Consider the following 24,703-nt stretch of genomic DNA (forward strand, 5'->3'; position numbering starts at 1 on the left):
CGGCAGGTGAGGGCGGCCGAGGAAAGAAACTCGGCAGTCACTTAGTTACATATCTTGTTTATGGGGCTAACAGGCAGCTGGGCTAGGCTAATCATAATCAGCCTCCTGGTGGCGCGTGCTAACTCCCGGAACCGTCTGGACCGTCGATCCCCATTCGCATTATTGAATGTGCAGAGCAGGGATAACAACCTTGTTCCAGGTCATCACGTCACATTATGCTCCCTGTTCTGTCAATGCTTGCATGGCTTGATGCCCAGAAGTCCTGTGTGACATTGCCCACATGGTGGTGTATGGGAGGGGATGATTTGATCATGAGAGAAATCTTTTGGAGGGGAGGGAACAAATAGATCTTGGGCGGCACTCTATCAGAGAGCGGTATTGGGGTTGGCTTCGGATGGGTTGAAACTGGAGCACGGGGGAGTGATCCCCAGATGCCCGCGGGAAGCACATCACAGGGCGCTTTCCTACAGGAATGAATATTCCAGGGCTGGGCGGGGAGGTTCTGGAGCGCCCGATGGATGACTCTTGGGCAGGTTTCCTGGAATAGAGAAGTCAGAATAGTCGCAGAGAAAGAGTAAGTTACTTGTTATTGATATAAATTGAAGCAGGCCGCTAGTTAGTGACAGAAAGAAACTCAACTTTTAGCCCTCTTACCAATAATGAACGAACCCGGCCCTGTCAAACCGCGGAGACACTGAGAATAATTTCCAAACCTTGCATTTCCATCAACAACAATCTATCCCAACTGTTTCATCACGACAAACTGGAAACAGGGTCCTTTGGCGGCTTGTGCCAGAGTGTCGTACTTGTGAGTGGTTGGCGGTTTGCTGGGCGCATTTAAGATTCAGGGGTTCGTTGTTCTGTCACCGGATTACCGCTGCAAATCAGGGGCTAGCGCGCGGCGGTGGCTGATACGGCGGCGCCAAAATACCGGCGCATTACGCATGTATGGGAGTCAAAAATACACATAGTTCGCAAAGTCCTGCATCGCAGCCTGTCTTCTGCTCGACTCCGTTCTCTTTTATCTATCTTCCTATTCATTATTTCTTCGCTGCGCCCTACCACCCTCATTACTTTTGTAACTTGTTCTTTGTGTGTGCAGCGGGTGTTATTCTCGTGCGCGGCACATCGAGCGTTCCTCTCGCTTGCTTGATTCACAGCGGTCGTTCATTGACTACGGAGAACACAACAACCATCATTGCGCTGGGGGAACTTACCCCCTTCGTCGCGTCCACAACCTCCAACTCCCCTCCTTCACCCTCCTAGCAACCTCATCTTCTTCCCATTGCAATACATAGTCTGTCATTTATCTCATTCAGATTCTTCCTCGTCCCTTCGCCATTCTCTTGACATTTTCTCTTCTTGCACTCCCTCTGCTATCAACTTTCAAACCAGACTGCTGTTTACCAACAACTGTTCATCAAGTTAAGACCCGGTGCTGTGCGCTGGGATATTTTCTCTCCAACCAACCCTAACGGGTTTTCAAGCCCTTTTTTTTTGTGTCCATCTCCATCTTCTGGGGCTGTCTAGGCCTCTTGACCAAAGCACGATGAGGTTATCATCAGCCCTCTTGGGCGCCACCCATATATGGCTATGGATGGGGGGGTTATCAGGCGTTGTTAATGCTATTCCTATGCCCCAAGAGAACCCGGCTCCTCAAGCATCAGATTTCTGGGTGAGCTCTATCGAACGCCAAGGTGCCCCTGCATTCAGAGAGGCCGGCGGCGAGTATCAGATATATCGTAACGTTAAGGACTTCGGTGCAAAAGGTATGGTATTGGATAACCCTGTTGCTCCCCCTTCTCATTCCGTGCCACACGAAGCTTTTTGCTAACAACCCATACGTGACACAGGCGACGGTACCACAGATGATACTGAAGCGATCAACCGAGCTATCTCAACCGGAGATCGATGCGGACTGGGTTGCGACTCGTCTACTGTGACCCCTGCCATTGTTTACTTCCCAGCAGGCACCTACGTTGTCTCCAAGCCGATTATCCAGTATTACTACACGCAGCTCGTTGGTGATGCTTTGGGTCTGCCCACTATCAAGGCTGCTGCCTCCTTTCAAGGAATTGCTGTTATCGATGCTGATCCATACACCGACTCGGGCGCTAATTGGTATACCAACCAAAACAACTTTTTCCGGTCCATTCGAAATTTCGTTATCGACTTGACAGGCATGGATCAAGGATCTGGTGCTGGTATCCATTGGCAGGTGGCACAAGCCAGCAGCCTGCAGAACATCCGTTTCGAAATGGTCCAAGGTGGTGGTGAAGCTAATAGGCAACAAGGTATTTTTATGGACAACGGTTCTGGAGGCTTCATGACAGACCTCGTTTTCAATGGTGGTAACTACGGCGCCTTCTTGGGCAACCAACAGTTTACCACTCGCAACCTCACGTTTAAGAACTGCAACACAGCAGTGTTCATGAACTGGAACTGGGCGTGGACATTCAAGTCGATCACCGTGAACAATTGTGGCGTTGGTCTGAACATGTCTAACGGTGGTTTTAACCAGACCGTTGGCTCGGTACTCATCCTTGATAGCACATTTATCGGAACACCAAAAGGGATTGTCACCTCTTACGATGATAACAGTGTTCCTGAAACAGGAGGAACTCTCATCCTTGACAATGTTGACTTCACAGGCTCTGAAGTGGCGGTGGCCCATCTCGATGGCTCCGTTGTCCTTAATGGAGGCTCAGTCGTCACCTCATGGGCCCAGGGCAATGCCTTCACTCCTGCGGGAAGCTTACCCATCAAGAACTCCAAGAGAAAGCCCGTCCAAGAACTAGCTCCTGTTTACATAGTGGAAGAAATTGTCAAGAGGGGGGCTGAGCCTCAACCAGCTCCTGTTTATACAGTGGAACGTATTATCGGGAGAGATAGTTGCAGTGCCCCCGCGCCACCTGCACCCGAGCCAGCTCCAATTTCCCCGGAGCCCACTCCATCACGCCAGCCGCCGCCGTCCACGCACAATTCTCCAACACCATCGCAAGGTAAGCCATACGCTACGGAGTCGAAGTCATCAGTTGTAACCCCATCGTCTGTTGCGTCTTCTGTACCACCGTCGCCCACGCCCTCTCCAACGGATCCTAACCCTGCATCATGCCCTACCACACCTCCCCAGAAAACTCGAATCAGTGCTGGACTTGCCAGCCCCACCAAACCAGCAGTTCTCCTTGACCCATCTGGAAAGGTATTTGAACGGACCAAGCCACAGTATGAGGACGTCCCCACGAAGTCGTTTATTAGCGTCAAGGGTGCTGGGGCCAAGGGAGATGGTGTAACGGATGACACAGAAGCAATCCAGGCAGTACTTGATAGCGCAACGCCAGACCAAATTGTATACTTCGACCACGGAGCCTATATTATCACTTCCACGCTCAAAGTGCCCAAGGAAATCAAGATCACCGGTGAAATTTGGCCGCTTCTCATGGCATCTGGACCGGCCTTCTCCGACGAATCGAAACCCATCCCTATGCTGCAAGTCGGGCAGCCAGGCGACAAAGGAAACGTTGAAATTAGTGACCTGATGCTCGAAACCAAGGGACCTGCCCCGGGTGCCATTTTGGTAGAGTGGAATGTTGCTGAAACAACACAAGGTTCGGTCGGAATGTGGGACGTGCACATGAGAGTTGGAGGTTCTGCCGGTACGGAACTACAGAGCGACACCTGTGCCAAGACTCCCAACAGCACCACCACACCAGACCCCAAATGCGTTGGTGCATTCATGCTCATGCATATCACGAAAGAAGCCTCTGGGTACTTTGAAAATACTTGGCTCTGGGTTTCAGATCATGAACTGGATTTGCCGGATCATGGCCAGATTAATATCTACAATGGCCGTGGCTTACTGATCGAAAGTACTGGACCAGTCTGGCTCTATGGTTCCGCGAGTGAACACTCCCAGCTCTACCAGTACTCCATCGTCGGTGCAAAGAACGTTTTCCTGGCCCTGATCCAGGTGGAAACACCATATTACCAGGCCAATCCAAACGCCCTTGTCCCATTCAAACCCAACGAAGACTTTCACGACCCAGATTTCTCCCACTGTCAAACAGACGCATGCAAGAAAGCCTGGGGCCTGCGCATTTTCGACTCCAGCGATGTGTTCCTCTACGGCGGCGGCCTGTACAGCTTCTTCGAGAACTACGACCAGGAATGTCTCGCCACCGAATCCTGCCAGGAGAACATGATTGAAGTGGATTGTTCTCCCGTGCACCTGTACGGCATTAGTACAAAGGCCAGCACGAACATGATCACGAGAAGCGGAGGGGGTCAAGGGCTTGTGAAGCAGATTGAGAATCGCAATACGTTCTGCTCGACCTTGGCTGTGTTCCAGCAGGCGACGGCGTAGATATAGTTGTACTGTAACTTACCTCTATTTTTCAATTCCATGTATTCTTGCCATGCCGAAGGGATGCCCACGTAGTTAGGATGATGGTGACTGTTGTTCCAAGCGCATCCAACGTCGCGTGTATATGTGTTCTAATAATGTTGAAATTTGTTTTTTTCTAAAAGTGAAACATGTCACTCTTTTTCTTCTCCTGTTATTTATTTTAGTTCACGGCGTTACATCTCTCCCTTTTATATCCTTTCACGCCAACGTTTTTACTTCAAGGGAGGTCCGCTTCTCTTTTACTCTCCTTTTCTAACTCCACAAGGCGTTCTTGTATCGGTTATCAATTCAGGTAGTTTATCGAGTCAATGGAAACAAATCGGAAAACACCCAGTAATGAATAACAGTGCACCCATCCCTGATTTTATTAGAACGGGGCGCGAGATTCAATTATCTGGCAAAATTCGTGGTCAACATTTTGCTGTTTTGGGATCGCGCGCTCCTGGTTGCTGGCCAAACGCCGTTGTCTCAACTGTCAGCAACCACATCAATTAAGAGCCCACACCGGAGCAAGTATATTCCTTCCATCGGTTGATTTAGATGGGGTAACCAGATCTAGGATCCAAGCTTGTGTGGCGGCGCCGGTCCCTTAGGGAAATATTTCGCATATGGTCAATAACCCTAGTCTGTACGGAGTATGTCCAGCAGGTCCCAGCTTACCCTTTTACGAGCTGTTCCGAGAGCGGGTTTGGTTCTGCTCCGCGCTCCGCAGCCTTTTCGAACATAATTTTGATTATTGTTTCGTACACAGTCTAGGAGCCGAAAGGATCGGCCAGAGAGCCCAAGCTGGGGTGGGGGTATTCGGTTGTAGGTGCGGATTTCCCATCGCATTGGCATGCGTCGAGGACTGAACTGAGTGGCATACAGTTGTTCGATGCAAGAGCTCGTTATTTTTTTGTTGGGCAGACACGAAATTTCGTCCATGGACTCTGTGGACGTAACTACAGTAAGTTAGTTACATAAGATGACGATTTGCCGAAGTTGCAACAGCTGGACTTTGGCTGTAGGAGTGTTTATATCTGCTTTCCATGCCACGGCTGACATCTCCCAGAATGGATTCCGCATGCAGCGGATGGAGGAGGCCCGAAGCTGAAATCCAAAATATGACTAGGAAATGCTAGTTACTTGCAATGGTTCTTATCAAGGCAAGATGCCACTTCAAAAGGCATCAGCGGTCGCGCCTTTTGCAGATTTACTCAGTCTAGTTTTCGTCTGGCAATTTCGCCCCGCTTTGCATTTCTCACAGTCTGCAGATCAATAGTAGTATTTGGAATCTGGGGGAGTATAGGGAGTATAGCGCGGGGTGTGGTTTCCCTCTCCCTATCCAGGAATATCAACCATTGCTTTTCTTTCGGAGCATTGAGAAAGGGCGCAAGCCTCCACTACTGGGGAATCCTCTTTACCCCCAGCTGCGCACATCAGATTTAGCGATGTTCAGGCAACAAGATCGCTCTCAAAGTTCATCCCAACCTGTTGCACCCGTGAGATGCTTTTGCGCGCAGACTTTCTCCAGGATTTGATACCCCAACGAACCAACCACCAAGAAATCCTGGGAGCCATACACGGGTAACTCCGTTCCAAGGTTGCTTTTGCACTGATCCTTCTGGAACTATCATTTCTGCAATCCCTCCATGTTGAGTAGCCGGTTGCTCGACGCAGTTTACGCAGCGTACAGAGTGCGTGTTACCTTTCGCAAGGTTAAATCATTGGCCCATCATACCCTGCAGTGCAGTGCCAAGCAGGCTTTTGAGAGCGTGGCTGGTTTTAGCTCAAGGTAAATTGGTTGCTACAATTCCCAGCCTTCCGCCCTAGTTTTTGGAAAAGCTGCTTCGGCTCGGCTGCCTCTCTTGTTCGGCTATTCATCATCAAGGCTACTCTACTGTGTAGATCTATTTCCTGATGGGTAGAGGGCTCGGATCACGGATTTGGAGGACGTTCGTCAGGTAAACCCATTTGCTTCGAGACGCCCACCAATCCAAGTCACCGCGGTCTTTTGCTGTGTGTTCACGGCCCACGTAGCTCCATTAGGCTGCCCTCTGAGAACACCGAAACTCCTAATTATTAACCTTGCAGTGGAGAGGTTTTGAAGAATACGCCCAAGTCAAACGACCCTATGTATGGAGTCTGAACTCTGGCCTCGTGTGGTGCAGTGCAGCGTGGCCAAAGGGATAACTAACTAACCAACAACAACAGATCCCCAGCCGCAGAATCCGAAATCGGAGCATCGGCATTGCCGTCGGTAGAGGACATACATGCTTGGCTTCTACTCCGGCAACATGTAGACGCAGCCGTCCTCCATTTTGATGATATCTACTTCTCATTTTCACATTTTTGTCAGTTTTCTGGCTAATCGTTATCAAGATACACATCCTGCCTCAGATCATCAAAGATGTTTCTGCTGCCACCCGAGTCAAGTATCATATTTTTGTATTGGTCATCTCGGGTGTTCGTGTGGCCGCAGAGTGCCGCCCCTTTTACTTTGGGCAGTGACTGTACCAAACCCTCTCAACTCAGGCCTCCGGGCGGGGCTCGCACGCCACCAAGATGGTCCCCGGCAGGGCGCTCTCGAAAAGACACAGATCTGCACGCTGCCCAGCTTCCTTCCGTGGGCCAAAGTGTATTTTCAACATCAATGAGCACTGAGCAGGTAGTATCTCTACAGCGGACATGCCCTTCCTAGGAGTGGTGTCCGCCTAGGAGGATAGGTCGCGGCCTCTCCGCAGCACAGATCCGCAGATATGCCAAAACGACCGCCGTTTGCAAATATGTTTCGTTGTTGTGTCTTGAGACGAGTTGCTTTGTTTGGAATTTGCCAGCTCTTCCTTTGTTGAAAGTTCTCTACGGTATTGCCGGGGCCACTAATGACTCGAATGAATTTATTCGAAGCCCAAGAAAGTTTAAAAAGACTAGTGGAACCGCATGAAACTTTTGTGACTTCCAGTCAAATTACAAAGTAATTTGGTTTGTTCACCGTTTATCTCCTGGTCTTCACCTCTCTACTTCTAACTTCTATGACTGCAGGCAGTTACAATTATCTAATAAATAATCTGTATATATCTGTATAGATAAATATAAATAATTAGAAAATATACACTTAAAAAATATAATCAGAGTGAAACTCTTATTAATTTCATGAATAAATATTATTCTGAAGAAAATGTGTGAGAAGAACTGAAGAAGAGTAAATGAGTTGGGTGATTTAAGTATCATGTGACACTATAACTTCTACCAAAGCTATTTTACAAAAGTTTCATTTGAGAGAGTTGAGCTGGCTACAAGCCTACAAGGCCCTCAACTTTACCCAAGTTGGGCTTATTCCATGGTTTCTCCTCCGTCCATAGTCCCAGACGCCAGAGCGTGATAGAAATCGAGCTTGATTATTGTCATCCTTCATATTTTCGGTTGTGAGTTCGCGTCCTTCTTGATACGATACGCAGGATAGAGGAAAGCATTAGCACTACTTGCAGTTAGGTTAAGCAGTAACTAAGGCCCCTGCCCCCGCAGTAAGTGTTTGTCCTATCCTTCACGTATGTTTTTTAGTATTGTCTTATAAATCGATTTTGATAATTGTATTCCTGACACGACAAAGCGGAAGGGCTAGTCCGATTATCATTATTAATTGCCAAGAAGCAGTTTTCATGACACACAAGGCCAACCAGCAGCAAAAGGCCAGTTGTGCCAGGTTGTGCCTCTTGACCCCCTATCCGTACTTTTAGGCAATTGACCGAATTTTAGTGACCAATTGTTGATGCGAAATTTCTATTCATCTAGCGTAGTCGGGATGATGGATCTTGAACTTGCCATCCCAAAACAACTCCCTCCAAAGAGTTCCTCCGTTCAAGCTCAGGAGAAAGTATCCACGTGGGAACTGTGGCGTTCTTGTAGAGATCGTAGGGCTACTAACACTCTTTCGCGAATAGAAAGCCCTGGATATGTACAGCATTCATGATGATCTTGAATCCTGAGCAGTGTTGGCAGGGTTGGCTTGTTTGATAGCGCCAACTATGACTTTCCACTTTTGAGAGTTGACTCAAGAAGCTCACGAATAATTCCAATTCTCGGTGGATGTCCGCTGGAGCTTATGTGTGGATCGCAAGGATATAGGGGCAATTATAGCAGCCCAGACTCCAGACTCCAGAGCAAGCATGTCGACATTTGGGGCTCGCTCCAGCATTTCTGGCGGATATGGATAAGCACTCCTTAGCGTCCCGGCTTCGGCCTGCATCCGGGTCCTTCGTGTTTCCCCGCGTCAATTCTCTGGGTTATGACACGGCTCACAGACAACGCGGGGACGTGGATCAAGCATAACGTCTTGAACAACGCAATGCATTGCCACTGCCTCAGATCTCCCATCTTATCCACATTTTGCCCGAGAATGAATGGCAACCTCAGTTTCCGAGATGGACCCAGGTTCTCGGCCACTCTCGTTCTTGAAAGGCAGGGAGACTGCAACATGCGGGCAATCCCAGATTCGGTCGGGCCTATATAAATTGTAATGCCCTCGCAAAGCCGGCTACAGAATATGACCAGGGCCAAACCCACTCTCCTATCCATCTTCCTATTAATTTTCCTTTTCAACTTTGGGCACCTGAAAACCAAAGAGAGGCAGGAGGATCTGAACTGGAACCATGGCCAAGACCACGATGTCGTCCTCTGACGAGAAGTTGCCTCCGGATCAGATCGAGGATAAATCCAGGGGAGAGGAAGAGTCTGCCGGAATGTTCTCAGCCAAAGAAGCCGCTGCCATTAGGCGTCGGATAGACTTCAGACTCATCCCAGCGCTGGGTTTGATGTACGGCATCTCCCTCATGGACCGGAAGAACGTCTCCAACGCCGCCATCGCGGGCATGCGAAAGGATCTCGATTTGCTACAGGGGTACCGGTACAGCTTGATCACTCTCACCTTCTTCATCACATACGTCATTTTTCAGCCTCCGATGACAGTCCTGTGCCGCAAAATTGGCCCCCGCCTCTTTTTGCCGGGCATCTGTTTGTTATGGGGGATTGTGATTATCTGTTTTGGGTTTGCCAATAATTGGACCACGATGGTGGCTTTGAGACTCATACTTGGAATTCTCGAGGCGGGATACTTTCCAGGGTAAGATACCCTCTGGGCCTACCTAAAGCTCCTAACTAATTCCAATTTAAGAACGATTTACCTCCTATCAACATGGTATTTGAAGTGTAAGTCATCCGGAGATCAAATCAATTCCCCTTCAGGCCTTCTTCTCTGACTTCTTCTAGTTGAGGTGGCACGGCGGTATTCGGTCTTCTATCTGATTGGGAGTTTTGCAAGTGCACTCTCTGGAATTCTCGCATACGGGCTCATGCAGATGGAAGGTGTACAAGGAATCCGGGGCTGGCGCTGGTGAGTATGCTCTTATTCGTACAGTGTATGTCCAATTTGGATTTTAGCTAATTTAACGTAGGATTTTTATCATGGAGGGTGTGGTAAGTATTATTACCGAAGAAACCAGACAAAACGTGTTCTAATGGCGAAGCAAAGATTACTGTCGCTATCGCCCTTGTCGGGTACCTATTTATTGTTCGCTTCCCAGATGCAGAACAAAAGAAGCCGTCGTTCCGCTTCCTGAAGCCAGAAGAATGCCAATTCATTGTCGAGCGTTTGGACAGAGAGCGGGGCGACGTTGAGCCTGAAAAGTTCAACTTGGTCAAATTCTTGAAACCCGCTGGCGACATCGAAATTTGGGGATTCGCCTTTATGTTCTTGTAAGTATTTGGTTTATGTAGCTGGCAGCTTGCCTGCCTCTAACCTCCCTCACCCTTGACGCCGAACTGTTCGCCTACACAAGAACGCCCCCTTCCTTTGCGCTCATTTTCCAACATTATCTAGCTGTATTACGACTGTCACCTATTCATTTTCGTGTAAGTCTCCCCTCATGGGCCAAAATCACGATCGCATGCCCTCATCAACTAATTAATGGCAATAATTAGTTTTCCTCCCGATCATCCTCAAAGATAACCTAGGATTTTCCATGGCTGCCTCTCAATGTCTGATTGCACCACCATACGCATTTTCCGCAATTTTAATGTTTACAACAGCATGGTTCGCGGACCGCCTTAGACTCCGAGCGCCTTTCATTGTATTCAATAGTGTGCTCTCGCTGATCGGCTTGCCGATCATGGGATTCCATTATAACCCCTCTGTGAGATACTTTGGTGTTTTCATTGGTGTTGCAGGTGCCAATGCCAATGTTCCGCTTGTGATGGCATACCAGGTAAAAGAATTATCCATATCGCTTGATGAGTTTCTGATTTGATTCAAATTACAGTGGCTAACTTTGAACTTCTTTCTTTAATTAAAAGGCCAACAATATCAGAGGACAATGGAAGCGCGCGTTCTGCTCAGCGACCTTGACCGGCTTTGGAGGAATTGGAGGGTACGAATTCATTCCTCTGCCAAAGCACCGGAGACTCCCCGCATGACGTGCAACGCTAACCCTCAACCGCCACATAGAATCGCAGGAAGTCTTGTTTTCCGCACGCAGGATAAACCATCATACACCCCTGGAATCATTGCTACAATGGCGTATGTATCCCGGGAATTTACTGCTCCCAGCACGCTTCACGGATTACCCCTTTTCTCTAACCATATATCTTCATTTATCTAGTGCTTGCGCCTGCGTCGCCATCACAATTTGCCTCATGACTGTGTACTTCAAGTGGCAAAATGCCAAAGCAGATAGAGGGGAAAAGATCCTCGTCGACGACCCAGACTTCAGATACACTCTGTAATCGGGCTCTGAACACAATCTGGCTCCACGATGAGGTTTGGAAAATGGGATTAATAAGAGTGGGTTCTTTTGCGTTTCTATTGGGCTTGTATTTTGCTCTATTTTTTGAAGGAGGCTTTATTCCTTCCACGCTTGTTGAAAACCCAACGGCATATAATAGGCGGTATATATATGCTTCTGATTGGTCTCCGGGATTGTGTCAGTGACCACATGATATTCAGGGGCCAGGGGCTCTGTACTCGTAGGGAGCGGTACTGGAGCCGGCTGGGTACATACGATTTAACTACCAGTTAGCTCCGTAGGAGAAGTATTCTTATTTAGTTGGGTTCTCAGGATGAACCCACCTTTCAATATGACGACCACAAATCATGAATCACTCCTGCTTGATTATTACCATTCATAATCATGCCAAGAGACAAGTGGGAGAAGTGTCTAAGCAAAAAGCAATAGAAGAAATGAAACGTAAAAGACAAGGTAAAGGTAGGTAGATAGATACCTGGTGGAAAAGGGTTATGCTTCGAGAAGTGCGATCTACTGGTATTTAGCAGACATACCAAGGTGGATTTTAAAATGGGATGAGATCATTGAGCAAAACAGGTGTAAGGATCTTAGATCCGGTATCTACATGACTGTCGTGGGGATAAGATCCAGGCTATTTACATGAAATTGTAAGGGGCCATTGGGGTGGAGTAAACCGAGAATGAACAAGCCATAATAAGAGGGCGAAACCAGGGTGAAGAAGGGAAAGGCCGCAGTTCAACGCCTGCCGAATAACAAGGTAAACCATACAGTTAAATTATTGGTTCTCTTTCAATTTCACGCATTTCCCTCCTTATCAACCTTGCAAGTCTCTGAACCCCTTCGTCAAACTTCCCATCCTCCTCCCACGCAAAACACAACCTGACAAACCCCTCAAAGTCCTCTGGATTCTTCTCTACGCAATCATCATTCCCATGGCCATAATCTTCCCGAACTACTTTAAACAAATTTCCACCCGCAATCATTAAATCCTCCTCCTCCTGCGCCTTCTTCGCTAAATTGCTAGCTCTCAGGCCTGGCGGGAGGCGGAGCCAGAGGAAGTACCCACCGGCAATACCACTTTGACTGCCGGTACTACAAGTGCTGATGGTGTTGGCATTCGGGTCGGTCTCCGTGGAACTGATACTTGCAGGGTCGTTTGGCAACGACACACCAAGCGGGAAAAGATGTTTTCGCACGGCTGCGGTGAGGGAGTGGAAGCGCTTTGAGTACGCAGGTTGCAGGACGGTTCTGATATGAGTCTGCAGTGAGTTTGAAGCTAGTAGCTCGCGGACAAATGTCGATGTGAACTGGGAGGGGCAGCCGCCTGAACGCGAGGACCCGCTGTGCCGTATATAAATGCATATGTCATTGTTAGCTAGGCTTGTCTCCAAGTCATAAATTCCTTGTCTTTATAAAGCCAATTCTTTAATATTAACTGTAGAAGGATAGTGCATACGCCTGTGACAAGCCATGGACAAATTTCTCAGTCCCCTCCGCCCAGCCAACGCGACACCCAGCACCGATAAGTTTGCTAAAGCTACCGTTGCTAACAGCATTTCCGAACTCTCCTAATGGCCCTCCATCGAGAAATCGGTCGACATCCACGATGCGAGGGACAGTGGCTTCACCTGGATACTCTGGGATAGGGCATGTAGAGGGAGAGGCGGGCCATTGGAGGTGATCATATACATCATCGGAGATGATCAGGGCGTCGTATTTCCTCGCAAGCCGGACAAGTTCTTCCCGACGTCGGAGGCTCATTATTCTTGTGGAAGGGTTGGAGAAGGTCGGGGTTGTGTATATAATGTGCTTATATAGCTTCCGCCACGGGCGGGAAGGCTTGAAGGCCCGTCTCTGTAATTCTCGTAGGGGAGAATATAGAATGAGCAACCGACGGTCATGGATGCAAATGACTGCAACGCAGGGGAGAGGGAACAGCCCATCTTACCAGCCCTGGGTACAGCATACCAGTTCAAAATCTTCTGCTCCCGAATTTCGATTCCGATCGCCCTCCCGCTTCAGTTCTGCCCTTGCTCGCTCCTCACTCGCCTCCAAACCCCTTTCTAGACCACCAATATCCAACCCTTCCTCATCTTCCCTCACCCCCCTGAGCTTCCCCGCAAAACCCGCATCATCAAAAATCCGACACGCCAAATAATACGTCGGCGCAACCATCCATACGTTCTTCGTGTACAACGGGTCAGAGAACACCTGCAGTAGACAAGCGAGGTTTTGGCTGGCCCCGCCGGTGATGCAGATGCGAGAAGGAGCTACGGGGGATGGAGGGGAGTAGAAGTTAGACAGCCAGCGGGCTATCTCGTCGCGGAGGCCGGGGTCTCCTTCATCTGGACCGTAGTTGAGAGCCGGAGTCGAGAGGAGAGGGCTGGACAGAACCGCTGATGTGGCGGCGGTAAGAGCGGGAATAGGATGGAGGGAGGGGTTCGGCCATCCTCGAAATAAGTTTATCGGCATCCCTTTCCGTTTTTCTTTTGTTACTTTCGTCTTTCAGGGAAGGGAATGGAGTCTGGTTTTGGGATGAGGCTGCGTAATCTAAAGCAATTGATGATGCCTTATCAATGTCTATAATTATCCATGTAATAAATTTACTGTTCCGTATATAAATAAATACCAAAACGCATAACTACTTTGCAGCTCAGCGGGAGGGAGGTCAATTAGGGCAAGTACGCCGCTAGTCTGTTTTAGATTAGCGCGCGGCTCCAGGTTTAGCACAACTGTAGTCTCAACAGTCGTCTGCTACTTTGGACAAACCTTCATCCTGAGCCAAATATCAATTCTTTCGCAGTTTATGGGACCTGCTGCTCCCATTCGTTGTTCCCCTGTTACAGGTTCTACTCGATATTTGAGATTCGTTGGCCCTGAGAACAAGAAGCTGTATTGACACCGGATATGGGCTCGTTCACCATCCACGGATCCGGGCGCTTAGAACCAAGGGCTATGTAAGACGGTTAGGCTGGCCCTGGGGATAAGGAGCTGTATTGGTGTCAGACATGGGCCCGTTCACCAGGGATCCTGGCGCTTAGAACTGTGAACTGTGTAAGGCTGGATGGATCTATTGCAAGGTCAAGGATTAAATAAATATGTTCCTGATTGACAATCATTTTTCCAGGGGCGAGCTGGTGAGTTTCCTGCAGGTGCCATTGGCCTGTCTCAAGCAACAGTCCAATGTTTCCAACATGAATTCTCTATAACCGCCCGCTGGCAGAATTCAAGCTGTTCAAAGGTCTCTGGGCGGGAGCCCCTGAACGTACCGTGTGTATGTCGAGAATATATAAACATCGATGGGGCACCCACGTTGCGAACAATGACTCTACAACATAATCACTATTCTGCAACTTCACTATCTTAGTTTGTCCCCTATCGAGAAGCCATCTAGAATTGGCAAACCCTTCCAGAATATATCCCGCGTTGCCTTTAAGGATTGACTTCCACGTCCCAGCGGCTTTCGAACAATATCTTTCCCGCGGAACTACGCAGAAACAAACATAATGAGTTGTCCTCCACTCGGCGAATTTCATATCGGTTGGATCTGTGGCCTTCCAATCGAGGCTGCCGCCGCTAGCGCAATGCTCGATGAAGAATTTGGAGTTCTCGATCAGCAAGATCCAGCAGATAAAAATATCTACAAACTTGGCCGAATGGGCAAACACAACATTGTGATTGCCTGCCCATCTACAAGACCAAATGGACCTGCCTCAGCTGCCATAGTCGTTAATAATATGGTTCGCACGTTCCCTCAATCCTTGCGGATCGGCCTCAAGGTTGGGATTGGAAGTGGTCTTCCGTCTGCCGTACACGACATACGCCTTGGTGATGTTGTCATTAGTTACCCGTTTGATAAATGTGGAGGGTTACTTCAATATGACTTGGGAAAGTGCGTCGATGGTAGTGAGCTTTATCGGACTGCTTCCTTGAATAACCCTCCAAGTTTATTGTTGGCAGCAGCCAACGTTATGAGGGCCGCTGAGTTCATAGAGGATCCTCGCTATCCGCAATACATGAAAGATGCAGTCGGCAGAAATGCCCTGACTAGGAAGAATTTCAATCGACCTAGCGTGCAAGACGATCGGTTATTCAGAATCGAGCGTGAACACCCTGCTGGCGCGGCTGGCTGTGAGGGATGTCCGAAAAAGTGGGAGGTGTCTAGACATGAACGCGAATGCAATGATCCACGGACGCACTACGGTATTATCGCCTCTGGGAATGCCGTTATAAAGGATGGACGGAAAAGAGAAGATTTTCAGTTGGAAACTGGGGCTCTGTGTGTTGATATGGAGGCAGCGGGTATGGTGGCCGACTTTCATTGCCTCGTTATCCGCGGTATCTGCGACTATTCGGATTCGCACAAGAACAAGCAATGGCAAGGATATGCAGCCCTCGCGGCCGCAGCGTATGCCAAAGACTTGCTGGGGTATGTACCCAAAGGCAATTCTTCGAAGGAGGTGCACGCAAAGGTTGTAAGTGACCACTGAAATTGCTGGTAGCGCTTAATATTTTCAATAACGTCGTTAGGAAACCCATACTGACATGGTTCTCGCTAGATTCTACGAAAATTTTAGCTGAAGAAGTTTAGAGAGCCGCCAATCAGCGATCTGAGAGAGCATTCAATCAAACAGAACAACTCTATCGCGAGGATACGGCTAAAGTGTTGGCTGATGAGCGGCGACTGTGTCACCAGGCTTGCAAAATATCCAATTATGAGCGACAGAAGGACATCAATCCGTATAGACTACCAGACATGTAGCATCCAAATTACCCCCGCTGGCGGGACAGATTTATTACTGTGGATATCAGCTAGCCCTCTGGCTGTTTTGTAATCCGTCCTAGCGAGATCCCCTGTCGACGAGGACCGACCTGAAAGAAACTTGGTGGGCAATAATTTTGTTTATTATTCTTTTAAGTTATCGGAGTTCATGGTATATAAAATTCTTTAACCTTTGATATTCCGTGGTCTTGCCGCTCATGCGTATTTCTTATCTACGGTACAAAGTACATGTACATTAATCCGTACACACAACTACGTCATTTCACCATTTGCAACCCTCATTTCTTCATTTTTAAATCGGCACAGCTCAGCAGGGAATTCTGAAACAAACTGGCAACAACTTCTATATATATATATAATCGCATGAGGGGGCTGAACATCTATCCGTGAACTCACTTGTGATTGAAGCTATTGAATTCCTAATATACATATCAAATACCTTGCTCTTTTCCATATCTCTGTGTTTATTTATAGCAACACTTGATGATTGCGGGGCCGCATGTCAGCGACAATTAGCCTCCCTTTCTTCATTTTTCGTCATTTTTTTCACTTTCAATTTTTAAAGTTAAAGGAATCAACAAATCGTTCAACAGCAGTTTTTGTTTAATTAAACATATCATTTCTTATGAGTGTACTAGTAGTCTTGTCTTCACAGTATGATGATGTTCTGTCAGTCTCGATTCTGTTCGGGACATCTCAGTATTCTTCATTAATTTTCATATTGCAATTTTTTCTCTTGCCACTGTCCTCTTTTCTTTTTCTCATCGTTGTTTAGCGCGGCAAGGGAGGTTGAATGGACCCTGTAGAGGCGCAAGGGGCAGGGAGGGACGTTATCGAAGCCAGAAATAGCCGGTTGAGCCGCCACCCGAGCCGGCTCGTTTTGGATTTGGAATTTGCCCTGCTGTTGCGGCCACGCATGGCGAAACTCCTGTAACTAATAATAATAAAGAATTATGCGGTCCGTCAGTTCCCGGATTCGCTGCTGGACCATAGTGTCGTGTCGAAGCACATCGCTAGATGTGCTCCCAGAGTAAAGCCGAGACAAAAGAGCTCCTGTTCGGAAACGCGGGCGTGTCCATTGGACCTCGAAAGTTAAACACCGCCCCTTGGCAGCTACATACGTATAGCAGAGCTGGGGTGGAAGCAGCTGTTTGGACGTAAAAAAATAGAGAAAATAAAGATATAAGGGGGAAAACGACATCACTACTGTACTGCACGGCACCCTCAGTACGGAGTACATAAAAAGAAAAGCAAAACAAAGGCTGGTAAATGAGATAGGCTGGATTGGAGGCACTCGAGAAAAAGCGGCCTTGCCAGGGATAATACAGGGTTTGAAAAAATATCTCTCCGAAAATAAAGGGGAGAAAAAGTGAAGCAAGGAATGCGGCCTCTGCCTCAGTTCCTCTTCAACGTTAGTTTGCCGGACAAAGAGTCCGAGGAATACTGGAAGAAGAATAACGGTGATATCAATGATAGGCAAAACCGCAGCCCTCGTATTCCCTCGCTCCCGTACAGTACATAAATGTGTAACTAATGGAGGAGTTGTTCGGGTTTGGGATTTCCAAAATCGATGGTTTTTGGCGTAGCTCCCAATAGTTAACTAAGCCCCGCGAAGGGGGCTGATGGACGAAAGGTGCCGAGCTTGCGAATCATAGTGGACACCACAGCTGTCATGCGTAATTTTCTCGGAAGCTTCCACCTGGCGGCGTCCCAGGAAACTACAGACTGGATCTCGCCAGTGGATGATGCGCTCGAGCGTTCCGGTAGAGTTTAGCATAACGAGAATTGCGTTCTGGAGAAATGCTCTTTTGCATTCCTATTTTTCTCTCTCTAGCCCTTGTTTTGACAGGCTTGGCCAATGTCACTGGGTAGAGAGTAATGCAGATAAGGTGCTTATTTTTATCGGCAGAGTGAGGCTAAAATCTGACACTGACCACCCAGTCTTTGTCCAGGGGCAAAAGGGCATCATCCGGGATTATTATAAATTATTTTTAAGGCGGCGTGTTTCAACATGAACGTGTGGCGGTCTTCACGAACAAACAAACCAGCCACAATCGGATTGCCCAGCTTGGGCTAGTTAGTTAAGTTGCAGCCAGTGGCGCTATGGCGCTATGGCGCTGGTAGCGGGTTTTAGAAGAAGCTGCTATTTTTTCCAGATTGTTCTTGTACTCATCCAGAACCAGGAGAAAGACAAACAATTGCTTTATCTACTTTGTGCCATATTCCCAGTTGTTCAAGGGCTTTTTGCAGCAGTAGCATCTCACAACATCTTTCTTGGACCACCCAGGTCGGACAGTTCTCACTCCAAAAATGGGGCGATTCGAGGAGACAATAAGGTGTTCGGCCCACCGGAGGGAGGCTAACAAATACCGCCGCCTTATTAAAAGTTCGAAATTTCAGGTTGGTGGTGGTGTTACCTTGTTAGAACAGGCGTCAAGGCGTCAATTCGCCAGTTAGCGGGCAGCCGTCGCTGGTCGGCTGCTGAGCCACTATGTGGATCACCTTCAACCACACGGGTCCCAAAATCCATACACAGGTATCCAGTGGGTGGTTGTTGAAAAACGGCCAAGAATCCGCTAATGACGTTGGGCGAATTATTACCCCATTTGTTCGCACGCTGACGATATCATGCATAGACCCTTAGGAAGTAACTTTGAATGCAAGATTTCAGGCCTGATGCTCAATTTGTTGCCTGAGAAAAAGTCGACTTAGTGAAAGAAGAGGGAGGGGGGTGGTCTCCTACTAATCGCTTGTTTTGAGATTATTTCTGCCCATTTTTCTCCCATTTTTTTTTTCTTAAATTTTAGGTTAAGCCGGATCAATAAAAGCGTGAATATTTGTTGGTTATCGACCAACCTATCCAAATGGCCCGGCTAGACAGACAGTGCAACCGGTAGGTACTGTGTATGTTCTGGAGCAGGGTCACCTCAGCGCGAGAGGCATCAGAGTAGCCTATTCTCTAGTCAGTTAACTTGGTCATATTTTGCTGCGGCAAGGTATCAAAGAAAGAAGAAGAAGAAGAAGAAGAAGAAGAAGAAGAAGAAGAAGAAAGATGATAACAGGAAGAGAAAGAGGAAGAGGACTGAATACGAGATAGAAACCCAACGCAGGCAGTGTGAGTGTCTGAGGCGAGGCCAGCGAAGTGGAGCAAAACCAAGAGACCCAAAATAAGAATGAATGCAACTAAAGAAAGTCCACGGATCTCGATTTGTGGACGCGGTTTGTTGTCCAGTCCAAAAGTACGTACCAGGACCAGGACCGGACCTTGTGTCTTGGTTAGCAAGTTGCAAAAATGAAGTCCCGTCTTTTTGAATTTGCTGGCGTCCGCCACTCCCATGCTTATGCTGGCTTCTTTATATACTCCGTACGGAGTAGAGTTATGCGCCCTGTAATCTTCGTTCGGCCGCAAGAAACTGGGAAGAATGTGAGTTGGGGCATACCATACAGGCGTACTCCGTAGTTAGGTATCCATTCATGCGGGCAAGAAGGTTAGTAGCAGCAGCATCTCCTTGTGGTTCTCATCAAGGCCATGAATGAATTGTCATTCTCATTCATTATTTTAATATTATTAAACTAATAACTGTCAAGAATATCTAGCAGATTATTAAAATATCACACTACCCTACCCTACCCATCCATCCCATCCCCACACCCAGTCTATCAAGATCTAATACAACAATACATGGTGGTTTATCAACGCCCAACCTTGTTAGGTTTTTATGTGCGCCAAGAATTAAACATGCGCAGCTCTTGCAAAATCCCCTCTATTATAAGTTGTTATTAATATTATTTGTTGTTTCTGTTTCTGTTGTTGTTGTTGTTGTTGTTCCAATTAATGAATGAACTTAGTTTTTATTCTATACAACTACAACTACAACTACTACTACTACTACAACTAACTACTACAACTACTACTACTACATCGTCTTCTTCTCCATCTTCTTCCGTCCTCACAGACCCAGCCCAGACAGGGAGATCCGAATCCCTTGCTTTGTCCCTAGCCTTCCTTTATATTTTATGATTCTGAGATTCTGAAACTTCTTTTCTATTTTATTTTCGCCTCTGCTAATCAGTTCGGATGTTTCAGTGACCAGTCTGCTGCCTTGTGTGCCTTTTTTCTCAATGAATGTGCCACCGTCTTCACGCCCTCCCTTTCACAGTCCTACCTGCTGCCCAATCATTCTTTATAATCCATAATCAAACAAACAATGCTATCTATACCCGGGAAATCTGCCAGGCGACTTTCCTCTCTATTCTCGCTTGGCTCTAAGGATAAACAAGATGACGACGGGAAGGCTTCCCGCCATGCCACCCTTATTAAAACCCCTCCTCCTCAGTACGGAACCGCTCAAGGCCAACGCGCCCAACTACAGCCACAGCAGAATCGTGCCTCTTCTCCCCTGGGTCTTCGTCATGCTGCCTCTGCACAGCATATTTCGACAAATTCTCTAGGCTTTCTCCCCTCGAATAATAGGAACGTGTCCGCCCCGCTCCCCACCCTAACCTCAGCGCATGACGACAATGGCAACCGGGCCCCTCGGCCGCCTCTAAATACTGTAAATCCTGATCTGCCTGACTCAACTGCTGAGCGACGCCAGAGCTGGAGTGGTGGTGGGCTTTCAAATATGGCGGGCGGGCTTTCACGGCCTGCCTCGAGATCGGGGCTCTTGACCGCAGTCAGCACAGATTCCAGGTCCTCAAAGACTCGGAGTTGGCTGCCTGGGAAAAGCCGCGTATCATCTGTTGACTTGAAACGACCCGAGCGGCCTATGCGGGCATGGATTGCTGGACGGGGTATTGAGTATAATTTAAATCCGCTCTTGAGCGGGGAGAAGGTTAGTTTTTGTATATTCCTCTGTTGAGAATTTAAAGGGAGAGAGAAAATGGGTTTTCTTTTTCTTTTTTTTTTTTTTTTTTTTTTACTTTCCTGGTTGCGGCCCGTGGCTATCCTAACTTTTTAAACTCTTATTCCCACGTAGGTTGATGAACTATGGGATGACCACGCCGATACATTTGTATATTTATTCCCACAAAATACAAACAGAGGACCTTCTTTCAAGGTCGACTCTTCTATCTTCGTCTCCTCTCCAACTCTCACCTTCCTGGCTCGAGGCTCCGACCCAACCCCTAAATTCAAGCGACGCACTATTCCAGAAGAGTTGCCGCAGCTCAACTTCCCCCCTACAGGTTCTCCACCAGCACACAACCAAATAGGATCTCTTGAGGATGACCGGAGCAGTTCGGCCAGCAGAGCATCTAGGGACTACTCGATTGACGAGCCTCCTCAACAGCTGCATCTTTATGTCCCTGTACCCCTAGAAAGTGACCTTTCCAACCAGAACTGCACCTTAATAGACGCAGATGTCCACATGCTCATACTGTTTCGAAATCTATTTGCATTTTTAATTGGCCAATGTTTAATTGCCACCCCGAAAAGACCCAAAGTCTTTGATATTTTTATGGGAGTTTCAGACCTCCTTTCCAAATTCGAATTTGCCAATCTGGACGGCTCAGGGTTAGGAGAGACTGCGACCTCTAGTTTTGCGGCGTACTGCGACGAACTGAGAATTTATGACGTGCGAAAGAGCCGCGAGAAAATTCTTGAAGCGATCATCCTAGGAGAGCGGATGAAGTTCTTTCCGTTATATCGGGAAGGATTCATTCATGGTGTTGGCAGACTGAAGGACGAAGACTTTAAACACCCCAAGTATCTCCTTATTTCGGACCTCTCGCGGGAGAATATCGAAAAAGGTTCTAGTGCTCTACAAAAAGAACTCAAAATAATTCATGATAAGCTAGACGACTTTGACTTCCCATCCCTCTTCGCTGGTATCGCTAACTCGACCACTCTAAACGAAGCCAAACAGGTACGGTTCAAGAACTGGAAGAGTGCCTTCTTAGCATTCAGGAAAGATGTCAAATCCTACTATGCTAAGCGTTTTGGCTCTTGGCCGCCAAAACCAGGTTCCGAAAAGAACCAATCTGACAAAAGCGGCTTGAGTCGCCTAGTTCTGATGGAGCTCTACCAAGACTTTTCGGATCTCTACGACATGCTTGTCGATAGAACTTCCTTGACTACTCGAACAGCCGATATGACGATGATGAATGAATCCGATTCTATAGGTTCTCAGGATATAACCACCCGTGCTCTTCGGCAGGTGATGAGCGAATATGACCGGAGCACCCCACCTGTGCAACCCCCGGTTCCTTTTGACCTACCCATTTTGCCAAGTATAATGTCTATCCGCAAAAAAATGGATCCCGGAAGGGCAAGCAAGGAACGGGCTAAAAGACTCGCACCCGGTGAAGCCAGCGAAATCCTATTCGGCTCATACAACCACGCCAGCATCAAACCAACAGATTTCCTCGCGAACTTCATGCACTTCGAACGTGAGCAAGCGAAAGATAAAGAGAGGACCTGCGACGACCTCTCAGACTACCGCTGCGGCCAATGGTTGTTCATGTACTCCGTCCTGCAATCATTGCCCAGGGTCGTTATCGACGCGCCCGATGTTCGCTTTTCGCAAGGGGTGGAGTACTTCCTGTCCATAGCCCCGTGGGGCGGAATGCCATGGTGCCGTGATGATTTAAAATCCGGACGAACTTGGTTCGGCGTAGCCGACGGCTCCGCCGTAGTGAGTCTACCTAATGACTCAGTCGCCAATGCCCCCGACAGCGCCTATCGCCGCAGTCACTGCTGGGAAGTAGCGATGAAGTGGGCGAATCAACAACAGATGTTGTCTCCAGTGATGCTTGATGGCGATGGAGCAGAGAAGCAACTCCAGAGCCAGTATCCGCCTTCGTCCACGGGGGGAAGCGTACCACCGCCGCCTCCGCTTTCGGTAACAGGATCCTCGTCAGACAGACAGCCCACCCCGCTCTTAACGCCTGGTAGCCAAACACCGCCACTTGTTAGCATCCCAATACCCAGGGAGCATTCGCCGGGCCTCCATCCAGGTCTGAAAGGCGGTAATCGCGCCTCCCTCTACATGGGCTTGGAAGCACTACCGCTTCCCCCGAGTGTGGTGCCGTTTGAAACCCCCTCGCGACCAAAGAGCCATAATCCCACGATGAGTTTTGATGATATTCTTAAGAGCATTCCTAATAAAAATTCGCACAAGTCCAAGAAGTGAATTATCCCCTTTTTAATCAACTCTCTTTTTTGTGCTTTAATTTTTTTTTTTTTTTTTTTTTTTGGTTGGCTTCCTCTATGGTTTTTGTTTCACTTTTGCGATTTCAATATTTTGGATTAATTGCGCGCTGGCTGGACATTCGGTCGCATCTGTATTATTTACATCTAGAAGCGGATTGGCGGTGTCATTTTTCCTTTCCTTTCTTTTTCACTTTCCACATTGGGATTTTCTTGTGCGCATTCTCTCCCTTTTACTTTTCATTTTTTGCGTTCATCGTCTCGAAATTTCTCTCTTTCTCATTCCCATAGAAGTTGGTTGAACGCAACTATGCCAATATGCTTATTTTGATTTTTGGTGAACGGAAAGGAAGAATTAAAGATCGCTTTAATAGACCGCTACTCTGCATAAGCTTGGTTTTTCAGTTTCTTGTTTTTCTTTTCTTTTTTCCCCCTCATATTCATTCCCTTGCTTTTTGCGAAACCTCTTGTTTTCTTCTTTCCCTATCCCTGTTTTTCTGCTCTCGCATTGTCCACTCACCATTCTGGCGTTTGTTTTGATTTCCCCAATTTCACTCATACATCACAAATCGCATACAAGCCGGCGCTGATTTTTTTTTTTTTTTTTTTTTTTTTTTCATCATTGTTTCTTCTCTATGTTTTCAAAGTTTGTTCCCTTGTTCTTTCTTTTGTTCTCTTTCTTTTTTTTTGGGGGGGGGAAGGAGTTCCTTATATAAACTCAACTTTTTAAGTTAGTTAATAGTTGCCAGTAATCCTAATTTTTAACTTTCCTATATTCTTCCCCATTCTTTCTTTTGTTTTTCTTACCAATGTTTCGCTGGGATGGGGTGCCCCTGAAACTTTATACAGTTTACCGAAAACACTCAACCGCGGTTTCTTCCTACCAGAAAATTTCCATACAGGAACAATTGCGCCAAGGAATGAATTCCAAGGATTTAAAATGTTTTGCTTCGCTTGTTGCACTTTATGACGTATTTTGAGCATAACAGGCTCATTTTCTCGCTTCTAGTTACCTCATGACAAGTCACTTGCACCTCAGAACTTGCACCTCAGCGACACGCTTCCTGATTTAGGTGAGAAGTTTGATGTTACATGATTAGCAATAATTGCTCATGAGCGTAAACAATGTGGAAATATTCAGCAATGCTTTTCCTCTTTTCTCTCAAGTTGCTGGTAATTGATTGTCACTTCAAAATGGGGTCGGCCAACAGGGCTTCACAACCTATTCGGTACATACACCGTATATATGGGACATATGAAACATCTAACTGGAGCAGACTCGCCAGGACTCCTTCGACGATGTAAAGGACCTACGGTCGTACTGCATACATACCTAGGCACATATGTCTTGATTTAGGATGTTGTTTCAGAAGATACCGTCCCGCTCTTCTGTTTCAGCAAATGGTCATACCTCGCGGTCAGCAAACCAAGAAAGAACCCATACAATACATTGGTCGGAATTGCCTGTGTTCAAGCCCCGATGCAGCCTGCGGAGATTTCGCTGAGTGAGTTAAGAAGGAGCAGGGCCCGGCTGCATACGTATTAGTATGTGCAGTAAGTGGATAAAGTAAAACTACAGCGTTTGAACA

General features: G+C 47.5%; 6 protein-coding genes across 8 annotated transcripts; 5 read left to right on the plus strand and 1 right to left on the minus strand.

The window, feature by feature from the left end:
* The first annotated feature begins 235 nt into the window (after positions 1-235).
* BDCG_04855 (glucan 1,3-beta-glucosidase) lies at positions 236-5,061 on the plus strand. Its single transcript, XM_045420501.1, has 3 exons — positions 236-574; positions 646-1,769; positions 1,854-5,061. The coding sequence occupies exons 2-3, from the start codon at positions 1,550-1,552 to the stop codon at positions 4,361-4,363; spliced, it is 2,730 nt and encodes a 909-aa protein (XP_045276598.1). The 5' UTR covers positions 236-574; positions 646-1,549; the 3' UTR covers positions 4,364-5,061.
* Positions 5,062-5,066: 5 nt separating this feature from the next.
* BDCG_04857 (uncharacterized protein) lies at positions 5,067-7,416 on the plus strand. Its single transcript, XM_045420502.1, has 6 exons — positions 5,067-5,216; positions 5,273-5,351; positions 5,457-6,179; positions 6,479-6,520; positions 6,599-6,683; positions 6,767-7,416. Exons 3-6 carry the CDS (start codon positions 6,037-6,039, stop codon positions 6,893-6,895), a joined length of 399 nt encoding a protein of 132 aa, XP_045276599.1. The 5' UTR covers positions 5,067-5,216; positions 5,273-5,351; positions 5,457-6,036; the 3' UTR covers positions 6,896-7,416.
* A 1,617-nt stretch (positions 7,417-9,033) lies between these two features.
* On the plus strand, positions 9,034-11,161 carry BDCG_04858 (phthalate transporter; the record flags this gene model as incomplete). The annotated part of the gene is made up of 10 exons (XM_045420503.1): positions 9,034-9,503; positions 9,555-9,589; positions 9,650-9,773; positions 9,835-9,856; positions 9,912-10,135; positions 10,260-10,291; positions 10,361-10,644; positions 10,733-10,806; positions 10,884-10,955; positions 11,038-11,161. 10 exons carry the CDS (start codon positions 9,034-9,036, stop codon positions 11,159-11,161), a joined length of 1,461 nt encoding a protein of 486 aa, XP_045276600.1.
* A 790-nt stretch (positions 11,162-11,951) lies between these two features.
* Positions 11,952-13,653, minus strand: BDCG_04859 (aminotransferase; the record flags this gene model as incomplete). Its single annotated transcript, XM_045420504.1, has 3 exons — positions 11,952-12,522; positions 12,638-13,035; positions 13,150-13,653. The coding sequence occupies 3 exons, from the start codon at positions 13,651-13,653 to the stop codon at positions 11,952-11,954; spliced, it is 1,473 nt and encodes a 490-aa protein (XP_045276601.1).
* A 292-nt stretch (positions 13,654-13,945) lies between these two features.
* Positions 13,946-17,282, plus strand: BDCG_04860. 2 transcript variants are annotated; one of them, XM_045420505.1, is made up of 2 exons: positions 13,946-15,656; positions 15,741-17,281. In XM_045420505.1, the coding sequence occupies exons 1-2, from the start codon at positions 14,688-14,690 to the stop codon at positions 15,756-15,758; spliced, it is 987 nt and encodes a 328-aa protein (XP_045281033.1). In that variant the 5' UTR covers positions 13,946-14,687; the 3' UTR covers positions 15,759-17,281. The 2 variants fall into 2 exon arrangements, with proteins under 2 accessions (XP_045281033.1, XP_045281034.1); XM_045420506.1 differs by having other exon boundaries at positions 13,971-15,653; positions 15,741-17,282.
* An 874-nt stretch (positions 17,283-18,156) lies between these two features.
* Positions 18,157-24,075, plus strand: BDCG_04861. Of its 2 annotated transcripts, XM_045420508.1 has the most exons (4): positions 18,157-18,364; positions 18,601-19,452; positions 19,553-20,799; positions 20,944-23,919. In XM_045420508.1, the coding sequence occupies exons 3-4, from the start codon at positions 20,173-20,175 to the stop codon at positions 23,095-23,097; spliced, it is 2,781 nt and encodes a 926-aa protein (XP_045281035.1). In that variant the 5' UTR covers positions 18,157-18,364; positions 18,601-19,452; positions 19,553-20,172; the 3' UTR covers positions 23,098-23,919. The 2 variants fall into 2 exon arrangements, with proteins under 2 accessions (XP_045281035.1, XP_045276602.1); XM_045420507.1 differs by having other exon boundaries at positions 18,165-19,452; positions 19,562-20,799; positions 20,944-24,075.
* The last annotated feature ends 628 nt before the right edge of the window (positions 24,076-24,703 follow it).

This window comes from Blastomyces dermatitidis (assembly GCF_000003525.1).
Source record: "Blastomyces dermatitidis ER-3 genomic scaffold supercont1.5, whole genome shotgun sequence".
NCBI classification, from domain to species: Eukaryota; Fungi; Ascomycota; class Eurotiomycetes; order Onygenales; family Ajellomycetaceae; genus Blastomyces; species Blastomyces dermatitidis.

What these genes read in the sequence shown, in the direction of transcription:
- BDCG_04860 (XM_045420505.1), top strand. Translation starts at nt 14,688, where the DNA reads ATGAGTTGTCCTCCACTCGGCGAATTTCATATCGGTTGGATCTGTGGC.
- BDCG_04861 (XM_045420508.1), top strand. Translation starts at nt 20,173, where the DNA reads ATGCTATCTATACCCGGGAAATCTGCCAGGCGACTTTCCTCTCTATTC. An exon ending in CGCTCTTGAGCGGGGAGAAG is followed by an intron (nt 20,800 to 20,943) that starts GTTAGTTTTTGT and finishes ATTCCCACGTAG; the next exon opens with GTTGATGAACTATGGGATGA.
- BDCG_04857 (XM_045420502.1), top strand. Translation starts at nt 6,037, where the DNA reads ATGTTGAGTAGCCGGTTGCTCGACGCAGTTTACGCAGCGTACAGAGTG. An exon ending in GTGGCTGGTTTTAGCTCAAG is followed by an intron (nt 6,180 to 6,478) that starts GTAAATTGGTTG and finishes TTAACCTTGCAG; the next exon opens with TGGAGAGGTTTTGAAGAATA. An exon ending in GGCTTCTACTCCGGCAACAT is followed by an intron (nt 6,684 to 6,766) that starts GTAGACGCAGCC and finishes ATCGTTATCAAG; the next exon opens with ATACACATCCTGCCTCAGAT.
- BDCG_04855 (XM_045420501.1), top strand. Translation starts at nt 1,550, where the DNA reads ATGAGGTTATCATCAGCCCTCTTGGGCGCCACCCATATATGGCTATGG. An exon ending in TAAGGACTTCGGTGCAAAAG is followed by an intron (nt 1,770 to 1,853) that starts GTATGGTATTGG and finishes TACGTGACACAG; the next exon opens with GCGACGGTACCACAGATGAT.